The sequence below is a fragment of the Rhinoraja longicauda genome, chromosome 1 (genome assembly GCF_053455715.1).
Source record: "Rhinoraja longicauda isolate Sanriku21f chromosome 1, sRhiLon1.1, whole genome shotgun sequence".
Lineage (NCBI taxonomy): Eukaryota > Metazoa > Chordata > Chondrichthyes > Rajiformes > Arhynchobatidae > Rhinoraja > Rhinoraja longicauda.
Window position 1 is genome coordinate 54,366,514 of NC_135953.1, and position 15,733 is coordinate 54,382,246.

General features: G+C 43.3%; 1 protein-coding gene across 1 annotated transcript in view; it reads left to right on the plus strand.

The window, feature by feature from the left end:
• The window catches only part of LOC144599432 (cytochrome P450 4V2-like), a 37,929-nt gene that overhangs the window by 12,293 nt on the left and 9,903 nt on the right, over positions 1-15,733 (plus strand). The window contains exons 5-9 of the mRNA XM_078410312.1: positions 4,621-4,690; positions 5,473-5,599; positions 8,499-8,690; positions 14,715-14,817; positions 15,574-15,708. Of these exons, the coding sequence (XP_078266438.1) occupies positions 4,621-4,690; positions 5,473-5,599; positions 8,499-8,690; positions 14,715-14,817; positions 15,574-15,708 (627 nt within the window). The remainder of the gene's footprint in view (positions 1-4,620; positions 4,691-5,472; positions 5,600-8,498; positions 8,691-14,714; positions 14,818-15,573; positions 15,709-15,733) is intronic.

Below are 15,733 nucleotides of genomic sequence, written 5' to 3' on the forward strand. Positions count from 1 at the left end.
CCATCACAGTGAGGGTATGCCTAGAGCAATCACTGTGATGGCTGTTTTGTGTAAAAAATTATATCTGTGTGTCTTGTGCTTTTTAATGTCTACTGCCGGACCCTGATGTGAGAGGACGCTGGCGTTGAGTATTCGCCGCTTTTCCGTCAGGATAGTTTGTCTGTTTGTTTCTATGTTCATTGTTTTTGTAAAGCGCTTTGAGCATGTGATAAGGCGCTATATAAAATAAATGGATTATTATTATTATTACTATTAACACTACCCACCGGGAACAATAAAAAAAACCCATTTATACCAAGCCAATTAACCTACAAACCTATACGTCTTTGGAGTGTGGGAGGAAACCGAAGATCTTGGAGAAAATCCACGCAGGTCACAGGGAGAACGTACAGACTCTGGATAGACAGCACCCGTAGTCGGGTCTCTGGTGCTGCATTCGCTGTAAGGCAGCAACTCTATTGCTGTGCCACTGCGACCACTGCACCACCATAGGAGGCTAATCGGCCTATTGTATCTGTACTACTGCTCTTACCCAATATCAACCTGTATAATCAACTGTTTCAACTATAATCAAATGTATAAATACTCAGACAATATTTAGGTGTATTGAAAAATGTATTGATATTTAAGAAATAAATATCCACTCTTCATAGAATTAATTTTTGAGACAAATTTGAGTGAATCGGATGTTTATAACTATATTGCCATTTTCCTGTGTAAAAAAAAATCCAGCCTGTATACTTCGTCTTAAGGCCTTCAACAAAGAATCAAACTAGATTCCTCCCTTTTTGAGGTCCATATAAAATTACAAGACACTAATTTTGTAACAATCTTTTCTTTATCTTAGGGGAATGAACTCTGTTAGTATTTGGGGTTGGGTAGTGTCATAGAGTCATTCTGCACAGAAGCATGGCCTTTAAAACAAAATTTCTGTATCTCCCCCACCCAACCATATGCTGGAGTTAATTGAGTACTTGCCGGTGTGGGCATGTTGGGCTGAAGGGCCTGTTTCCATAGTGTATCACTCTATGACTCTATGAGTAACTCAGTGGGCCAGACAACCTCTCTGGAGAACATGGATAGGTGACTTTTTTGCTGGGACCTTTCTTTAACCTCCTAATTTAAAAAATCATTCACAGATATTCCGTCGACATAAGCATTTCAGGGCGGCACAGTGGCACAGCTGGTAGAGCTGTGGCCCCACAGCACCAGAGACCCAGGTTCAATCATGCCCCTGGGTGCTGACTGTTTGGGTTTCCTCCGGGTGCTCCAGTTTCCTTGCACATCCCAAAGATATGCGAGTTTGATATCCCAAGAGTGTAGGGAGTGGAGGAGAAAGTGGGATAACATAGAATTAGTGTGAACGGGTGATCGATGGTTGGTGTGGACTCGATGGGCTGTTATCATGCTGTACATCTAAAACTGTAAGTCTGAGAAAGGCTCCTGACCCAAAACATCACCTATCCATGTTTTCCAGAGATACTGCCTGACTTGCTGACAGCATTTTGTATTTTTTTAGTGTGGAGTATATGTTGAAGTTGATAAGCCAGCTGCTGAGTAAGATAAGGTTAACTTACTTGAGTAGGCTGCAATCTATTTCCTCATGTTGGTGGGCAATGTATGTCCGGAGTTCTGTGAATTCTTTGTGTGAGGGTGATGATATTGATGATGTTTTTGTTCCCTATTTGACTAAGTACAATGGGGCTTCTCCATTGAGAGCCGGCAGTGGGTGAATAGCAGGGACGAAGGAAAGAGTTCATTTGATGAATATAGAGAATATAGAGAAAATCGATTGAAACTTGAAAAACCATGAGTGAATGGATTAGTTGATAGCTTTTTATAGAGGTGGTAGTATGTCAGTAGAAAACGGTGTGAAGATAAACAGAGATAAGTGTGTTTACAGCGGGTGTTTTAATTGTGCCATCTCAGTTGTATGTTGAGACCTGAGGTGGGATGATGTTGAAAGGACTATTGTAAAGTGCGTGTGTGAAAGATGTAGAAGGGAAGATGCTTTCTCTGGCTCATCCTGTCAAGTCATTAAGTTGATTTTTAACCATTTATCTTCCCAGGCAATCATATCCCTGATTCCTGTCTGGAATAAAATTTGTTCTCAAATGTTGATCACTGTCTAAAATCTGATGGTTAGGAATTTCAGTCAAATTGGAATTTTTGCCATTTAATTATATAAATCCTTGATGTAAAAATTAGATTTATATATACACTGATGAGCCAAAACATTCTGACCACCTGCTTAATATGCTGTTGGTCCTCCGTGTGCCACCAAAACAGCGCCGGCCCACCGAGGCATGGACTCTACAAGACCCCTGAAGGCGTCCTATGGTATCTGGCACCAAAACATTAGCAGATCCTTCCTGTAAGTTGCGAGGTGGAGCCGCCATGGATCGGACTTGTCGATCCAGCACATCCCACAGATGCTCATTCGGATTGAGATCTGGAGACCTTGGAGGCCAGGGTAACAGCGTGAACACTTCATCATGTTGCTCAAACCATTCCCGAACAATGTGTGCAGTGTGGCAGGGTGCATTATCCTCCTGAAAGAGGTCGCTGCCATCAGTGAATACCATTGCCATGAAGGGGTGTACCTGGTCTGCAACCGATGTTTAGGTCGGTGACACGTGTCAAATTGATGTCCACATGAATGGCCAGACCCAGGGTTTCCCAGCAGAACATTGCCCAGAGCATCACACTCCCTCCACCGGCTTGTCATCTTCCCACAGTGCATCCTGGTGCCATCACTTCCCCAGGTAAACGCCGCACACGTACACGGCCAACCACGTGATCTAGTAGAAAACGGGACTCATCGGACCAGGCGACCTTCTTCCACTGCTCCAAGGTCCAGTTCCGACGCTCACATGCCCAACGGTGGACAGGGGTCATCATGGGCACTCTGACCGGTCTGCGGTTACACAGCCCCATACGCAGCAGGGTGCGATGCACTGTGTATTGTGACACATTCCTCCCGTCACCACCATTAAATTTTTCTGTGACTTGTGCCACAGTAGACCTTCTGTCGGTTCAGACCAGACGGGATAGCCTTCCTTGCCCTCGCGCATCGATGAGCCTTGGGCACCCAACACCCTGTCGCCGATTTGTGGTTTGTCCCTCCGCGGACCACTGTCGGTAGGTACTCACCACTGCTGACCGGGAGCACTCCATAAGCCTTGCCGTTTCAGAGATGCTCTGACCCAGTTGTCTGGCCATAACAATTTGGCCCTTGTCAAAGTCGCTCAGGTCTTTACTCCGGCCCATTTCTCCTGCATCCAACACATCAACTTCAAGAACTGACTGTTCACGCTGCCTAATATATTCCACCCCTTGACAGGTGCCATTGTAACAAGATAATCAATGTTATTCACTTCACCTGTCAGTGGTCATAATGTTTTGGCTCATCGGTGTAAGTAGAAGATAATATTGTAAGAGGTGTAGGAAAGAACAGCAGATACTGGTTTAAATCAAAGGTAGACGCAAAAAGCTAGAGTAACTCAGTGGGACAGAGACTCTGTCCTACCCACTCTCCTGACATCAGTCTGAAGAAAGGTCTTGATCCAAAACGTCACCCATTCCTTCTCTCCATAGATGCTACCTGTCCTGCTGAGTCACTCCAACATTTTGAGCAAACAAAGATAATGATTGGTATACGCACAACCATTCCTTGTAGTTTCTTCGTAATCCCTTGTATTTGGACAGCACTGTGGCCTAAAAGTAGAGTTGCTGCCTGCCTTACAGCGTCAGAGACCCGGGTTCGATCCTGCCCGCGGGCGCTGTCTAAACGGAATTTGTGAGTTTTCCCTGTAACCGCATAGCTTTTCTCCAGGTGCACCAGTTTCCTCCCATATTCCAAATACGTGCAGTTTTGTAGGTTAATTGGCTTCCGTAAATTGCCCCTGTTGTGAAATGTGAATCTGGGATAATGTAAAACTAGCGTACGAGTGATTGTTGGTCAGCATGGACTTGGTGGGCCGAAGGGCCTGTTTTCATGCTGAATCTCTAAACTAAACCACAAATATGCCACAAATCAAAGCTGGTCCTCATATATTCTGGCAGACAGTGATGTTGCTGAATGATTTGTGGATTTAATGCTAATATCACAGTGGCACAATGGTTAGCATTACTGTCACAGAGATCCTGACCTCGGCTGTTCAATGCTGATCTCGGCTGTTCTGTGTGGAGCTTACACATTCTCCCTGAGACCATGGGTTCCTTCCAGGTGCCTTGGTTTCCTCCCATGGGCCAAAGGTGTACTGGGTAGGTGGGTTAATTTGCTGCTGTAAATTACTCCTGGTGTGCCGGTGGGAGAATCAGGGAGAGTTGATGGGGCTGCAAGAGGATAAAGTGGGATTAGTACAGTTTGGTGCTTGGTAGACGGTATAAACATGGTGGTCAGTGGGATCTGCTTCTGTTCTTTACGATTATGGGTCTATGGTTCAGCTAATGTGTTCTCATTGGTTTCCATGCAATTTATTCATGGCCATTCCCTATTACCAGTATTTCTAACTTTTAAGCCGACTTGGTTTACCGAGTGATTAAGATGGAAAAACTTTGTCAAGAACAATTCAATTAGCTGAGTGGTCTGCTTACAATATGTTTATATTGTTTTAGAAACTGCCATGGATAAGAAGATCTTTGCCCAGAGTAACAGTGACTCGGAATATATTCAGGCAGTTTACAAGTAAGTTACTGGAACTGACTAAATGCTTTATTTGAACAGTTTGCGGGGTTTTTTTCATTAAAAAATATTCTGAGGCAGGATCATAAGATTTTTACTGTTTTAAACAACAATCTTTCAGAAGAATTGAATTAAGAACATTTAAAGGATTTCCCTATCACATTTCCTGGGACAACCTCTCCTCCACTTGCTGCAGGATTATGAAGTGGCCGTCAGTTAAATGTGGGCGGCATTTAGTCAAGTCACCAACACAGTTCCTGGCAGAAGCTTGTGGATCTAGGAACCACTTTTTCAATTACAACCTAAGCCTTATTCAATATTTCTCAATATTTATGGATTTCATGTCCTGTTTCTCCCACAACTGCACACATGCATAGAAGAAAGTCATGCCTGAAGCACACTGTGAACAAACTACAATGACACATGCACTCACACATGATTGTAAAACTGACACTCGCTTTTGTGCTGTGAAGTTTAAATGTTTATAAATTTATATCTGGTTTTATGCTGTATTATTTATGTTCTCCTGGATGGAATGCTTTTGTCAATCAACTCTACAGTAGAATTTTTGAATTGCTGGTGTGGTAATGACGTTTTGTCAAAGGCGCGAAGCAGAAAATTCTGGATTTTTTTAACAGATGACTATGGAGAATAACAGAAGATATCTGAAAGAAAATGTTTTGTGATGGATGGCTGATAAAATAAGTCTTTCCACAGTTGTGAACAATTGTGCAGAGTGGAACTTGAGTATTGCATAATGAAAGTAAATGCTCCACTTTGTTTAGGATGAGCGACTTGGTACACCGCAGACAGAAAATGCCATGGTTTTGGCCTGACCTTGTTTACAACATATTTGGAGAGGGAAAGGAACATGAAAAGGCACTCAAAATCCTACACTCCTTCACAGAAAAGGTAGGATTATAAATTTTTCAAAGCACTCGCCAGGTAAAATTGCAACTGAGAAAAGAGGGATAAACAAATCCATTGTTAAAACTGAAATATTTGCAGCTGAACCACTGAATATGTTCTGCTTTAGGCAATGAATTTATACTTTCCAAAGACGGTGCATCGCCTACGTTCCTGCTCATTTAATTTCTGATTTGCATTCCTTAATTTTTTCATAAATGACCAATGCTGGAGGGAAGAACAAGGATATTTTAAAAGGAGACAAGGAACTGCAGATGCTGCAATCTTCAGCAAAACACCTAGTCCTGTAGGAACTCACCAGGTCAGGCAGCATCTATGGAGGAAATGGGCATGCAAAGTTTTGGGTTGGGACCCCTCTTCAGAGTGATATTATTAAAGCATTTTATAAGATGTATTTACAGTTATTTCAATACACCTAAAGACTATCTTACTCTTTAGTCTTTAGGTGTATTGAAATAACTGTTGATATTTAAGAATTATACATCCACTCTTCTTAGAATAAAATTTTGATTTAATAGTGAATTGGATATTTATAACTCTATTGTGGCGCGTCGAGAGAGGCAGTGAGGCCCGCTTTGGGGTGCCGGTGGTCATCTCATCGGACCGGGGGCCACAGTTCACCTCTGAGCTGTGGTCGGCCATGGCCCACCTGTTGGGCGTGCGGCTGCACCACACCACGGCCTATCACCCGCAGGCAAACGGCCTGGTGGAGAGGTTCCACCGGCAGCTAAAGACAGCGCTGAAGGCGCGACTCTCCGGCCCCGACTGGATGGACGAGCTACCATGGGTCTTGCTGGGCATCCGGACTGCGCCCAAGGAGGACCTGGCTTCATCATCAGCGGAGCTCGTATACGGGTCCCCGCTCACGGTGCCCCGGGAGTTCGTGCCCTCGTTGCCGGGGCGAGAGGAACCGCCCTCATCCACCCTACAGCGCCTTCGAGAGCGAGTTGGCAAGCTCGCACCGGTGCCGACGTCCCGCCATGGGACATTCCGCCCTTACGTGCCATCGGCCGTCCGGGACTGCGCCTTTGTGTTCCTGAGCCGTGATGCCCACCGGACGCCACTCCAGAGGCCGTATGAGGGCCCGTACCGGGTGCTGGAGCACGGACAGACAACCTTTGTCTTGGACATGGGGAGCCGGCCGGAGGCCGTGTCAATTGACCGCCTGAAGCCGGCCCACTTAGACATTGACCAACCGGTGCGGGTTGCCCAGCCTCGGCCACGAGGTCGCCCCCCCTTTGCGTGTCCCACCACCTGTCCCTCCAACTGTCCCTCCAATTGTGCCTCCGCCGGCCCCTCTGTCGACCGATTTCCGTACGCGGTCCGGTCGGGTTGTGCGACCACCAGTGTGGTTCGTGCCTCCGGTTCTGGGGGGGGGGGTGGTCCTGTGGCGGCTCCCAAGGGTCGGGCCATACCACTACCGACCCCTCGGCACGGGAATGGACCAGTCCAGGGGGGCGGTCCGGTACTAGGTATATAAGGACAAGGTTTTGGGCGCGAAGCCATCCCAGCAGACTCGACCCGTCTGATAACTGAGTAATAAATCAAACGCCCCAGAATACCCGGCTCCTTGCCTTTATTTCGGGCCTCTCTCGATGCGCCACACTATTACCATTTTCCTGTGTAAGACAACCTAGCCTGTATACTTACTCTTAAGGCCTTCAACAAAGAAGCGATCTAGATTCCACCCTTTTAAATGCCTATATACAATTACAACACACTAATTTTCTAACATTTTTTTCTTTTTCCTTGGGGAATAAGCTCTGTTAGTATTTTTGGTATGGGTATAGTCGTAGAATCATTCCACACGGAAACAGGCCCTGTTGCCGAACTCGACAATACCAACCAAGATGCCCCAGCAAAGCAGGTCCCCTTTTCCAGTACACAATGAACTGCAGATGCTAGAACACAAAGTGCTGGAGTAACTAGAGTAACAAGAGATGCTGCCAGACCCACTGAGTTACTCGTGTCCCACCCATTTGCCCGGGTTTTGCCATTATTTCTCTAAATCTTTCCTACACGTGTACCTGTCCAAATATTTTTTTAGTTATTGCATCTGCCTTAATTACTTCCTCTGAGAGCTACTCCATATACCCACCGCCCTCTGAATGAAAAAGTTGTCCCTCAGATTCTTATTAAATCTTTCCCCTCTCACAGTAAATCTCTTCCCTCTTATTCTTGATTCCCCTACCCTGGCAAGACGACTCTGCATTCACCCTGCTCTATTCCCCTCGTGGAATATTCCCCTCTATAAGGTCATCCTCCTGTGCTGCAAGGAATAAAGCCCTAGCCTGCCAAATCTCTCTCTGTTGCTTCGGCCCTTGGAGTCCAGACTGGTGCTGATGGGCTGTGTTTTTTAAATATATCCTATATTTTTTTAATTCATATATATAAATAATATATAAGAAATATATAAAAGATATTTCTATATTTTATATTTCAACGTTCTAACATCTGCACTGTGTTGGTTTGGGTCATTTGGGGATGTGATGGCTGTCAGCTGTGGAAGTAGTAAGGTGAAGGTCTTGGCTTGGATTTGTCTGTTGTACAACAATCATAATCCATTCCAATTTCTGCGGCTGTAGAGTTGCTGCCTTGTAGCGACAGAGACCCGGGTTTGATCCAGACTATGGGTGCTGCCTGTACGGAGTTTGTATGTTCTCCCTATGACTGCGTCGGTTTTCTCTGGATGCTCCAGTTTGCACCCACATTTCAAAAAAGTGCAGATTTGTCGGCTTGTTGGTTTTGGTTAAATTGTCCCGAGTGTGTGGGATATTGTTAGTGTATGGGTGTTCGGTGGTCAGCGAGGACTCAGTGGGCCGAAGGACCTGTTTCCGCTCTATATCTCTAAAGTCTAAAGAAATTCATTGTGAGTTTTGTTTAGGTGGTTGCTGAGAGGATTCATAAAATTAAGAATAATGAAGATTTCAAGCAGTCCAGTTCTGAATCGGACTCCAATTCACGGAACAAGAAGTACAATTCCTTTCTTGATATGCTGCTTAGTGCGACTTACGAAGATGGAAAAAAGATGAGTGAGGAGGACATTAATGAAGAAGTGAATACGTTCATATTTGAGGTAAGATATAATAAGCTAGCTGTTTTATGCTTTCAGTTTATGTGTTTGTGGACCAAATACTAACACAATGGCTGAAATTACCATCAACATTTACTATTGGTGATACTTTGTATATTCTTAGTAATGTTAAAACTTAAAAAATATGACTTATTTTTAATATTGAGGACTATGTAATGTGAACCAGTTGAGTATTTATCTGCAAATACTGTTATAATGCAATTTCCAGGCTAGCTATGGCATATCCATGTTGTCTGAATATACATTGAAAGCCCAATTACATCCCTTTATTTGTGAGACAAATATGTTAAATCACAGAAGTGGGGAGAGAGATGCTCAGATGGATACCTGGTAAGTTTAATGCAGATTGGTTTTGCAGGTGTCTGCTTCTATTCATGTCATTCCATAAAGGCCATTTTTATACATTTTGGTTTCACCACGTCAAAATTACAGCTGTGTTTATACATACCCCCCCCCCCCCCATTTCAGGGCACCATAATGTTTGGGACACATGGCTTCACAGGCATTTGTAATTGCTCGGGTGTGTTTAATTGCCTCCTTAATGCAGTTATTTAGATTTTTAGAGATACAGCGCGGAAACAGACCCTTCGGCCCACCGAGTCCGCGCCGCCCAGCGATCCCCGCACATTAACACTATCCTACACACACTAGGGACAATTTTTACATTTTACCCAGTCAACTAACCTATATACCTGTACGTCTTTGGAGTGTGGGAGGAAACCGAAGATCTCGGAGAAAACCCACGCAGGTCACGAGGAGAATGTACAAACTCCGTACAGACGGCGCCCGTAGTCAGGATCGGACCTGAGTCTCAGGCGCTGCATTCGCTGTAAGGCAGCAACTCTACCGCTCTAGCGGGTAGCATTGACAATCCCAAAAGATTTTATAAATACATAAGGAGGAAGAGAGCTCTCATAAATAAGAGAGCTCTCAGCACCTAGTCTTTCCTCCAGTCTTTCCGTCACCTTTGGAAACTTTTATTGCTGTTTATCAACACGAGGACCAAAGTTGTGCCAATGAAAGTCAAAGAAGCCATTATGAGACTGAGAAACAAGAATAAAACTGTTAGAAACATCAGCCAAACCTTAGGCTTACCAATATCAACTGTTTGGAACATCATTCAGAAGAAAGAGGGCACTTGTGAGCTTACTAATCTCAAAGGGACTGGTAGGCCAAGGAAGACCCACAGCTGATGACAGAAGAATTCTCTCCACAATAAAGAAAAATCCCCAAACACCTCTCCGACAGATCAGAAACACTCTTCAAGAATCAGGTGTGGATTTGTCAATGACCACTGTCCGCAGAAGAGTTCATGAACAGAAATACAGAGGCTACACTGCAAGATGCAAACCACTGGTTAGCCGTAAAAATAGGATGGCCAGGTTACAGTTTGCCAAAAAGTTCTGGAAAAATGCGTGTGGACAGATGAGATGAAGATTAACATATCAGAGTGATGGCAAGATGGAGGAGAGAAGGAACTGCCCAAGATCCAAAGCATATCACCTCATCTGTGAAACACGATGGTGGGGGTGTTATGGCCTGGGCATGTATGACTGCTGAAGGTACTGGCTCAATTATCTTCATTGATGATACAGCTGCTGATGGTAGTAGCATTATGAATTCTAAAGTGTTTAGACACATCCTATCTGCTTGTTCAAACAAATGCCTCAAAACTCATTGGCCGGCGGTTCATTCCACAGCAAGACAATGATCGCAAACATACTGCTAAAGCAATAAAGGAGTTTTCAAAGCTTAAAAATGGTAATTTCTTGAGTGGCCAAGCCAATCACCTGATCTGAACCCAATTGAGCATGTCTTTTATATGCTGAAGTGAAAACTGAAGGGGACTAGTCCTGAAACAAGCATAGGCTAAAGATGGCTGCAATACAGGCCTGGCAGAGTATCTCCAGAGAAGACACCCAGTAACTGGTGATGTCCATGAATCACAGACTTCAAGCAGTCATTGCATGCAAAGGATATGAAACAAAATACTAAACATGACTACTTTTATTTACATGACATTGTGTCCCAAACATTATAGTGCCCTGCTGTAATTTCTACATGGTGAAACTAAAATGTATAAAAATGGCCTTTATTAAAATCTGACAAAGTGCACTTTAACCGCATGTGATTTTTCTATTACAAATCTCAAATTGTGGAGTACAGAGGCAAATAAATAAATGATGGGTCTTTGTCCCAAACATTGTGGAGGGCACTGTATATCCGAGGGCATTGTGGGAAACCAGAGAGGAAATTGCGGGAGCCCTGGTTGAAATTTACGAGTCGTCCTTAAGTACAGGAGAGGTGCCGGAAGACTGGAGGGTGGCAAATGTTGTGTCTTTTTTCAAGAAGGGCTGCGGGGGAAATGCTGGCAACTATAGGCCGGTGAGTTTAGCATCTGTAGTTGGAAAGTTATAAGAGAGTATTCTTAGGGATATGGTGTACAGGCATTTGGACGGGCAAGGGCTGATTAGGGATAGTCAGCATGGTTTTGTACGTGGGCGTTCGTGTCTCACAAATCTGATTGATTTTTTTGAAGATGTGACCAAAAAGGTCGATGAGGGCAGAGTTGTAGATGTTGTATACATGGATTTCAGTAAGGCATTCAACAAGGTACCACGTGGTAGGCTGCTCTGGAAGGTTAGATCGCATGGGATCCAAGGAGAGATAGCTGAATGGATAGCAAATTGGCTTCATGGAAGCAGAGGGTGAAGGTTGCTTCTCGGACTTGAAGCCTGTGGTGTGCCTCAGGGTTCAGTGCTGGACTGTTTGTCATTTACATCAATGATTTGGATGAGAACATACAGGGCAAGATTAGCAAGTTTGCTGATGGTGCAAAAGTGGGTGGTGTTGCCGATAGTGAAGATGATTGTGAAAGATTGCAGCAGGATCTGGATCGATTGGCCAGGTGGGCTGAGGAATGGTTGATGGAATTTAATAGAGAAATGTGAGGTGTTGCATTTTGGGACGTTTTAACAAGGGCAGGACCTACGCACTGAATGGTAGGCCTCTGGGGAGTGTTGTAGAGCAGAGGGATCTAGAAGTGCAGATGCATGGCTCCTTGAAGGTCAAAAAGGCTTTTGGCACATTGGCCATCAGTCAGAGTATTGAGTATAGAAGTTGGGAGGTAATGTTGCAGTTGTACAAGACATTGGTAAGACCACATGTAGAATATTGTATTCAATTCTTGACACAATGTTATAGGAAAGATATTGTCAAGCTTGAAAGGGTTCAGCGAAAATTTACAAGGATGTTGCCAGGACTAGAGGGGATGAGCTATAGGGAGAGGTTGAGTAGCCTTGGAGTGCAGGAAAATGAGGTGTGATCTTACAGAGGTGTATGAAAACGAGAGGAATAGATCGGGTTAGATGCACAGTCTCTTGACCAGAGTAGGGGAATTGAGGACCAGAGGACATAGGTTCAAGGTGAAGGGGAAAAGATTTAAAAGGAAGCTTGTACTGGAGCCTACCAGGGAGAAGGCAATTCTGGATTTAGTGTTGTGTAATGATCCTGATCTGATAAGGGGACTAGAGGTAAAAGAGCCATTAGGAGGCAGTGATCACAACATGATAAGTTTTACTCTGCAAATGGAAAGGCAGAAGGGAAAATCGGAAGTGTCAGTATTACAGTATAGCAAAGGGGATTACAGAGGCATGAGGCAGGAGCTGGCCAAAATTGACTGGAAGGAGGCCCTAGCAGGGAAGACGGTAGAACAGCAATGGCAGGTATTTCTGGGAATAATGCAGAGGTTGCAGGATCAATTTATCCCAAAGAGGCGGAAAGACTCTAAGGGGAGTAAGAGACACCTGTGGCTGACAAGGGAAGTCAAGGACAGCATAAAAATTAAGGAGAGGAAGTATAACATAGCAAAGAAGAGTGGGAAGACAGAGGATTGGGACTCTTTTAAAGAGCAACAAAAGTTAACTAAAAAGGCAATACGGGGAGAAAAGATGAGGTACGAGGGTAAACTAGCCAATAATATAAAGGAGGATAGCAAAAGTTTTTTTAGGTACGTGAAGAGGAAAAAAATAGTCAAGGCAAATGTGGGTCCCTTGAAGACAGAAGCAGGGGAATTTATTATGGGGAACAAAGAAATGGCAGACGAGTTAAACCGTTACTTTGGATCTGTCTTCACTGAGGAAGATACACACAATCTCCCAAATGTTCTAGGGGCCGGAGAACCTAGGGTGATGGAGGAACTGAAGGAAATCCACATTAGGCAGGAAATGGTTTTGGGTAGACTGATGGGACTGAAGGCTGATAAATCCCCAGGGCCTGATGGTCTGCATCCCAGGGTACTTAAGGAGGTGGCTCTAGAAATAGTAGAAGCATTAGAGATCATTTTTCAATGTTCTATAGATTCAGGATCAGTTCCTGTGGATTGGAGGATAGCAAATGTTATCCCACTTTTTAAGAAAGGAGGGAGAGAGAAAACGGGTAATTATAGACCAGTTAGTCTGACATCAGTGGTGGGGAAGATGCTGGAGTCAATGGGTGTCCTAGTGCATCAGTCACTGAAAGGAAGCATGCAGGTACAGCAGGCAGTGAAGAAAGCCAATGGAATGTTGGCTTTCATAACAAGAGGAGTTGAGTATAGGAGCAAATAGGTCCTTCTACAGTTGTACCGGGCCCTGGTGAGACCGCACTTGGAGTACTGTGTGCAGTTTTGGTCTCCAAATTTGAGGAAGAATATTCTTGCTATTGAGGGCGTGCAGCGTAGGTTCACTAGGTTAATTCCCGGAATGGCGGGACTGTCGTATGTTGAAAGGCTGGAGCAATTAGGCTTGTATACACTGGAATTTAGAAGGATGAGGGGGGATCTTATTGAAACATACAAAAAGTGCTGTTGGTGTAGAATGTGCGTATTCTCACTGTTTAGATTTCTGTTCTTCCCACATCCCAATAATGTGTCTGTGGGTTAATTATCCCGGGGCCGTGCAAAAGCTAGATCTCTTGCCTTAACGACCTTAACGACAGGCCAACCATCCTATTACTGACTAAGAATGATCCTGAGCTACCATGTATTTCATAGGAGACCGTCGGACTATCTTTAATTGCACTTTGCTGGACTTTTCTTGCACTAAGCATTATTGGCTTTATCCAGTATCTGTACACTGTGGACAGCATGATTGTAATTGTGTATACTCTTTCTGCTGACTGGATAACATGCAACAAAAAAGCTTTTCACTGTTTCTCGGTACACAGGACAATAAACTAGACTAAAATTAAACTACGGTAAATTCTAATAGGTAAGTAACTTAAAACGTATGTATAAAGAAAGCCTTCAAGTTCTTCTGCCCAATTTGAAGCCAAAAGTATTTTTGTACCCAAGGAAATGGAGATGAGGAAAAACTTTTTCAGTCAGAGAGTTGTAGTGGAGGCCAATTCTCTGGATGCTTTCAAGAGAGAGCTAGATAGAGCTCTTAAAGATAGCGGAGTCAGGGGGTTTGGGGAGAAGGGAGGAACGGGGTACTGATTGTGAATGAACAGCCATGATCACATTGAATGGTGGTACTGGTTCGAAGGGCTGAATGGCCTACTCCTGCACCTATTGTCTATTGTCTATTGAAATTGTTTCTTGCTTGCCTATTGCCCACAATAATTTGCATGACACTGCTGTATGGGTTTTAAAAAAGTTTAAATTGATAATCTGTATTTAATATATGTTTACTGGAAGAATTACCCAGTGTTTGAGTTTAAGAAAGTATTTGCTAGTTTAGAAAATAAATTGAAAAGGGAAAGTCCATTAAAGAATGGAATATTCTGCTTAAAGTATTAATTATTTGTTGTTTGTCATTTTTGTCAAATAAACTTACATTTATTGATTTATTGAATAGATTATTTAATTTTTAAATCTGTTTAATTATGCTGGCAACTGTTTGTTAGCTTGTTCAGGGTACTATGAAAATGCACCCACCTTTTAGAAAATGGCTTTTTTTCACATGAATGAATTTTTCTGAAACTGTGTATCTTGAAAACGATCTACTTTTCTTGTTCTTCCATCAGGGACATGATACAACAGCTGCTGGAATAAACTGGGCTCTTCATCTCTTGGGGTCCCATCCTGATGTGCTCAAAAAAGTTCAAGAAGAGTTGGATGATGTTTTTGGTAAGTTCCAACATTTACTTTAAAATATATTCAAAGTCATAAGATCATAAGACATAGGAGCAAAATTAGGCCACAGCCCATTGGGTCTGCTCTGCCATTCGATCTTGGCTGATCTATCTTTCCTTCTCAACCCCATTCTCCTGCCTTCTCCTCATAACCTTTGGCACCCTTATTAATCAACAACTTATCAATCTCTTTGTACCTTTAAAAATACCCAATGACGGCCTCCATCGCCATCTGTGGCAATGAATTTTACAGATTCACCATTACTACAGAAATTCATTTTTATTGGTCCTTCATTGGTGTATCATAGTAACTTAAAACATCCAAAATATTTTAATATATTCGGAAATACCGAGAACAAGTCGAGATACAGCATGTAGGAAAAGTCTGTGAATGAATGTAGTCAATGTGTTTTTGCAGATGATAGATGTTACTGCAGTAAAATTGTCTGAGATTGTTACAATAAGGTTAATTAACAGCAATTTATAATTATGGATACTTATAAACAATGTGCAGTGCCTCTCTGACCTATCGAAACTGACTTTTAAGAACATGGTACTTCACCCCTTCCATCTACTCTTTCTGTCAGTGATGAATGGTGTCCCTATTCCTCTCTTCCCCTGCAACAATTTCCACTCCTTCCATAGACATGACTACTACCCAGCTTGGCTAAATCATTGTGCAGAAATATGTATAAATATTTATATGCAATGCACTTGAAAATTATTTTTGAATTTAATTGTGGTATTGCAGGTAATACTGATCATCCTCCTACGATGGAAAATCTGACGAATCTGCAGTACCTTCAGTGTGTTATTAAGGAATCTCTACGATTGTTCCCCTCTGTTCCAATTTTTGGCCGCACTTTGCTTGAGGATTGCTATATTGGTATGTTGGCATGATCTGACTTTTC